At 32.2% G+C, this 6,775-nt stretch overlaps 1 protein-coding gene across 1 annotated transcript; it reads right to left on the bottom strand.

Annotated features, from left to right (window-relative positions):
* Window positions 1-428: 428 nt before the first annotated feature.
* Window positions 429-2,102, bottom strand: LOC114167506 (homeobox-leucine zipper protein HAT22-like). The gene is made up of 3 exons (XM_028052608.2): window positions 1,469-2,102; window positions 1,256-1,335; window positions 429-952 (listed from the first exon to the last, which is right to left on the bottom strand). The coding sequence occupies exons 1-3, from the start codon at window positions 1,970-1,972 to the stop codon at window positions 670-672; spliced, it is 867 nt and encodes a 288-aa protein (XP_027908409.2). The 5' UTR covers window positions 1,973-2,102; the 3' UTR covers window positions 429-669.
* Between the last annotated feature and the right edge of the window lie 4,673 nt (window positions 2,103-6,775).

The raw sequence follows: 6,775 nt of genomic DNA, 5'->3' as shown, positions 1-6,775 counted from the left end.
GTTGTGTATATGCATAAAACTTTAATTACAATGTATCAATTATTATTTGAAGGAAGTAAAAACGTACAGGAATCAATATCTGAATCAACTTCGTACTAATACATGCATACAATATATATGTATATAGAGCTATTATTTTCATAAATTAGTCACTTGATAACTGTTATTATTATTATTTCAATCATACTTATTATATTAATTAATAATAATCACTGATAGAAGTGTAATTGAAGATACATGTTACACACAGTGTGGACAAAAACATGCACGTTAACATGAGGCCTTAGAATGTAAGAGGAAATGAGATTATCCCCACGGCCAGCTATCTTTTTTCTTTTCCATTGTCTGTTTCACAACATTAGCATATGTGTATCTATATCTATACATATACACTTACCATGAGAACTTTAAAATGAACAATAAAAAAATTCTAACACCTTCGTATATAGAAGGACAACTTCTATAATGGTTTATATATAAACATACAATAATAGAGGAAGAAAAAGCAAAAGGTAATTTCAATCAGAAGTTACTATTCTTAACAGTATTAGCTAATTACAACTTTTCCCTAGCTAGACGCATCGCCCTCAACCAAAAAAATACAATGGTCGTGGGAAATAACTCTTCTGGTTTACCTCTTGGCCCGAAAGCGTGAAAACCTAACCACAATCAACATGCTGCAGAAGGATTGGCAAAGGGGTTGTAGAAGTGGGTCTTGGGAGCCATGGAGAAAGGGCTTTTATTGGAAGCGTTATCGCTAACGCCACCGAGCCTCTCGCAAGAAGGGCACATGGTGAGTGTTGCCGCAGGCATAGGCATGTACAAGGGTTGAGCCAGTTTCAGTGCCTTCAGCTCCTGCAGCTCCTTCTTTAACCTTCTGTTTTCGTCCGTCAACGTTTCGCAGCATTTCTTTAAGAACTCACAGTCCACCTCTGTCTGCTTCAGCTTTGTTCTGCAGCAACCAACCCAAAACCTTAATAAACCAACATCTCATGAATCTGCCAAATTCATCAACAAGGAAATTAATCCTTCCCATATGATTCTAGGTTTTATTAACTAATCAATTAATTAAATTTGTTTAATCCTTAAAACCGAAACTTTATCATGCCACACGTACGATAATATTAATCTTGTGCTTGATGATTATAAATATAAACCTCTTTTTATATACACATGAAGGAGAACGTAATGAAACATTTGTTACGGTGCTGTGTGATATAGAGCCGTCGATTTTATAATCAAAAAGAAGACGTACCTGGCTCTCCGATTCTGAAACCACACTTCAACTTGTCGAGGCCGTAGATTTAGCTCTCTGGCTAAAGCTTGCTTCTGTTTCTGTAAATCCAATCCAAGAAAATAATATTAATTTCAAACAGATTTTCTCTAAAAAACAAAAATTAAGAAGAGAGAGATTAATTATTTAATAATAATAATAATAATAATAATAATAATAATAAGTGTTATTTACAGGATTGAGAGTGCTGTGTTGTTTGAAGCTCTCCTCTAGTAGTGCAGATTGTTCTTTGGTGAGTCTGAGTTTCTTCCTAGCATTGGTGCCGTCTTCTTCTTCGTCGCTGACTCTTGAAGAAACCCTCTCTTCTGCCTCTGCCTCTGCCTCTACCTCTTCAAAGCTAAGATCTCTCTCCCTCTTCACAACCCTCCCGGTCGAGAAAGACGAGACCACGCTGTGAGGTGACGTCTGTCGAGACATGTCGAGAGGATCCTCACAATAAACCTTACTGTTGGTGGGCACTTGCTTGGCTAGGTGGCAGCTCTCGCCAGACAAACCCAACGTCAAAGACGGTTCATTGGGGGAATTAGGCTTGGTTGGCGTAGGCTTAACAACACAAAAATGATGATGATGATGATGATGATGATCTTGAGGCTTGGTGGATGGAGTGGTGGTAGCCGTCAAAGATAACCCTAGAACGAGGTGAAGGCCAGAGGTAGTGGCGTCGTGATCAAAACCCATTTGAGAGAGTAAGGGGGTGGGTACGTATCTGCTTCTTGGGTTGAAAAATTATAGATGGGTCGTGGGATTGAAAGGGTCTTAAGAAGAGAGGAGAGAGAGTGAGGTTTTGTGGGGGCGTTGGGTGGGTGGGTGGGTGGCTATGATTATTGTTAATCAAAGGGAGGAATGAGTAGAGAAAGGAATCTTGATATATTGGAAATAATGAAAGTCCCTTGGAGTAGTATATCTCTTGCTTAGGTTGACCATTTGAGCCCCAACACTGTTACGTCCATTATAATTATTTATAATTATAATAACAGACAAACATGGAAAATCCTTCTCTCTCTTAAATACCTGCAATCTCTTACTGTGCCCATCAACACCAACGAGTGTACCAGATATAGCTATATATTCCTTTATCATTACTGTTACCTCACTTTCTTTACCTATATATCTATATATACATACATATCATATAGTAGTTTCTTTCACTTTACATTGTACCAATTATTGCCCCCCTCCAGTCCTGCTTTACACGTGTCCCAGTCACCTTTTATTTCTTTTTCTCCTATGTTTATTCATTTTCTCATGATTTATTTGCTCTTCATAATTTATTTTCCACGTTACTCTGACACTACACACAGAGGGATTAAAATAAATGGCAGTGATGCAAAGATTGTCTTGCAAGGCAAAAGGCAAAATAAAAAAGAATATATAAATGTATGTATGTATGTGTGAGAAAGTATAAGAGAGGCACATGAACTGTCTCCCACTTGATGGCTTGTTGAACTAGTTAGAGATGGGTACCATGTCACTTTGCTTACCAATCTTGTATAGTTTTTAATGAATTAGGAATGTGAAGGGCGATGGTTGGGGCTTTTTCCTCTAGCTTATAATGAATGTGGAAGAGTAGAAAGGGATGTGCACTATTTGTTTGTTTCCAATAGAAAATGAGATAAAAGTAGGTATAAGACACAAATGGAGTTTCAAAGAGTTATAATGGTGCCAGAATATGATTCATCAACAAGAATCCGGATCTTTGCTTAACTAGAAAGTTGATGTGAAGCGTTTGGGACCTACTTTTTCTCTATTAGTACTATAAGCACTTCCAATAATGCATTGTCGGCGATGCTCAGCAGAAGTTAGGTCACCCGTAATTAATGATAAACCTAATATAATTTACTCACCACGAAATAACGGCGTAATTACCACCACCTTTTACACCCACGCATCATTAAACAATTTTTCTCTTCTACCCTTTTCATCATGCTGTGGTGGAACGTCATAAAAATGTTCTCATTCAATCTACTACAATTCTCTCAGCAAAAAATATCATCTTTAAAGCTTAATTATTAATTGGGGATTTCATTTTGTATTGGAGGTGTCCTTTTTTAAACCAACAGGGATTGAAAAAAATAATGAATTATAATTGAGCAGGATTGTTGGATGGGAATAAACCCACGCATCTTTGGTTTAACTTTAATTGGATGCATCATCATATGGTTACACAAAAAGTGAACGGGCCAAATGATTATTTTGAAAATAAGAATGCAAGTTGTTCTGCTTTTCGGTACCTGAATCTAATTCCAATCTCCTCTTCGATCACAACAAGGTCAAAAAGCGGCAAACACACCCTTTATTTATTTTTTTTTTTTTTTTTTCATTTCAATGCACAAAACGCGACCCTTCAAATTTCAAAAAACAAGGTTTTAAGGCTGAATCGGAAATTTTCGTTGGACGAACTTACTGTTCAGTTTATTACGTCATGGCTAGGTATTTATGACGTCAGGTAATATTATAAAGTAAAAATTTATAAAGAAAGCTCTACAGCCCACGTACAGCGCCACGAGAACTTTTATTGTTTGCTTAAGAAAGAAGCTTCATTAGATAAAAGTTTTAATGTTAGCAACAAAAACAAGACTCTCATGACTATTAATAATAGAGATAATAATTACAATAATTATGTTAACAATTGTGATAATAGTAATGACAATAAAGATGAAAGAAGCAGAGACACTATATATTATGGGGGTGATGATAATAGTAGTCATGGTATGGTAGTTGTTCTTACAATATTGATAACTATAATGATATAGACGACACATATATATTAGATGATGAAAACAAAAATGATGGTGTTAGAAATGATAACAATGATAATAATAATGATGAAGAGAAAAATGATAAAATATATTAGTTGTAATAAGATTGAACAAGTAGGTTTATCCTATCTTTATATCATAGTATGTCATATTAATAACAAGATAGCAAATATGAAAAAGAAAAAAAGTTTTATACCTATACTAAACAAAATATTAAAATAGTTATTTCACCCTGCTTTCTCATATCCTAAAACGGCAATTGAGGGTAGTGAAAAAAAATAAAAATAAAAAGAAAGTGAGTTGTTTGAAATTTAAGTAAAGTAAGTGGAAGTGTGAAAACAATTTATCTTATATTTGATTGATGTGTTAAAATAAATTTGTGTTGACATTAATATATTTGAAAAATAATTTAATACAAAAATATTTTTGAAAATGTAAAATAAAGTTTTAAAAAAATTAAAAAAATTAAAAATGTTAATAAAAAAATATTTTAAAATAAAAATAAAAATAAATTTTAAATTTTAAAATAATTAATTTAATTTAAATTATTAATTTATTTTTTTAATTTTATTTATTTTAATACAAAACAAATATTGACAAACTTATTAACTATATTTTTATTTTAATTTAAATTATTCATTTTATTTTAATAATACGATATATTTTATTTAGAATTAAACAATAAATATGTTATCATATTTCATTTAATTTTGATCGATTAAGTTTGTTTTTTAATATATTATGGTTCTTTAAAAGGTGACTTTCTCCTCCAATGAAGGTGGAAAATATGATGCTAAAATTGTTTTCATTTTCTGTAATTGTATACTCTGTTTTTCGAACTTTTTTTTCGCTTGATATGCTTGTGTTTGGAAACAAATCATGGAACAAGATAAGTGTTAACTTGCTATTTTAATTGATTGTATACTTTAGAATTTCAGTACTTAAGTTTCACCTTTAATTTTCATTCTTATTAAGTGTGTTTAAAGCTTTTGTTTCCTTATCCAATGTCTTTATTGTGTTTTAATAAAGAGATTATTAATCAAAGAACATAAAGATATAATTAAAATATATATTAATTAAAAAACATCACTCTCATAATTGACTTAACGAGTATCTAGAATTATTAAAAAAAATTATCACTTTACGATAATATAAAATAAATAAATAAATGATATTGTAAAAACATAATTGGATGGGATAAAAATTGAAGAGATAAAATGAAATAAACTTAAGTAAACTTGAATCGAATGAACTAAATTAACTAAATATGAAAGAAAAGCAGTGAAATAAAAAATGACTAGTTTAGATTTTATTTTGTGATAAAAAGAAGGAACTAAAATAAGGTATGGATACTCCGGGGCAGCAATCCGTTGATAGGTATAATATTTTAGAAGAGAAAAGTGTAGAGGTTTTGTGAGGAAGTGGCTGAATACCAAAAAAAAGTGGATGAGTAACCGCAGGTTTGGTATTTGATTTGAGAGCCAAACGAAGTAGATAGAAGTTGACTTTGAAACAGTGAAGAAATAAATTTACAAAGGCAAAAATAATGGGATATGTGTGGTATTATTCTCCAAAATAAGTTATTCGATATGAGTATTTTGTAAGATGTTTGGTTGGGTGAAGAAAAATGGAGGAATGTGATTGGAGAGGGAAAGAAAGTGACATAAAAGCGAAGAAACGCAGTGGTGGTTGTGGTGTGAGTAATATAATAAAAATAGATAAGAAAAAGGGGAAAAAAGAAAGAAAGAGGAAGGGTGTGTACGGGGCAGAGACAGGAGGGTCCACCAATGATTTGGTATGATGGGCATTTGATTCCGTGGGAAGTAGATGATTGTGGAGCGTACAAAGTTGGGAGTTGGGAGTGATAGATAGATAGAAAGATAGATGGATGAGCGAGCATTCAGCATTTGAGATAAGGTTTCGCTCATGTTTCTTTGTTCCTTTCTTTCTCCCAAACCGACCATCTTGCTTTCTCCTGTTTCTTTTCTTTTTTTCTTTTATATATTATTCACTTACTTTTACTTCAAAATTCAAACATTATACGAGGAAGACAAGAGTAACATTATGTCTGAGGTGAGCATTTGCATGCGTACCAAATCTCCTATTCAAGGAAACAATGGTTTACTACAGTGCAGGGTCCACTCTGCAGTGGCCACACGTTTTAGCCCCTACAATATTTCATACCATCTTCTCCTATCCCTTCATTTTTTATTTCTTTCCACACAGAGTAAGAATTTCAAAACAAGATTTAATTCCTAACAAAATATTCTCTCTCTCTCTCTACTTTCTTATCCTTCCTGTTTTTCCTCTCCTGCGAACACAAAAACGTTCGAATCAACAAGAACAAAAAATAAATCTAATAAACAGAATATATATAGTTTTTAAGTTTTTTTATTCATTTTAAATATTTTTTAAAATCTATTTCCGTTTAACAAAGTATATAGAAAAAGAATGTTCCGTACAAATATTACTAAAAAAATAAATCTTCTTTTTAAGTGGATTCAACTTCTTACTCACTATACTTTGCTTGAAATGCTCTAACTCTCATATATATTTTTTCTACAATGATTCGAATATATTTTAATGGCCACAAACAATAGATATTCATCTTAAATTCTCTTAAAACACATGCAACCACGAAAAACATCATATGCATGTAAGAAAACTAAAAATAACTCAAAAAAAAAGAGAAAAAAAAAATTAACTTACTCTTAGCACAACT

Source organism: Vigna unguiculata, chromosome 2 (genome assembly GCF_037176805.1).
Source record: "Vigna unguiculata cultivar grain cowpea cultivar isolate G323 ecotype 2 chromosome 2, ASM3717680v1, whole genome shotgun sequence".
Classification (NCBI taxonomy): Eukaryota; Viridiplantae; Streptophyta; class Magnoliopsida; order Fabales; family Fabaceae; genus Vigna; species Vigna unguiculata.
Note: the sequence above shows the minus strand (reverse complement) of the source record. Positions and strands in the feature narration are given on the sequence as shown.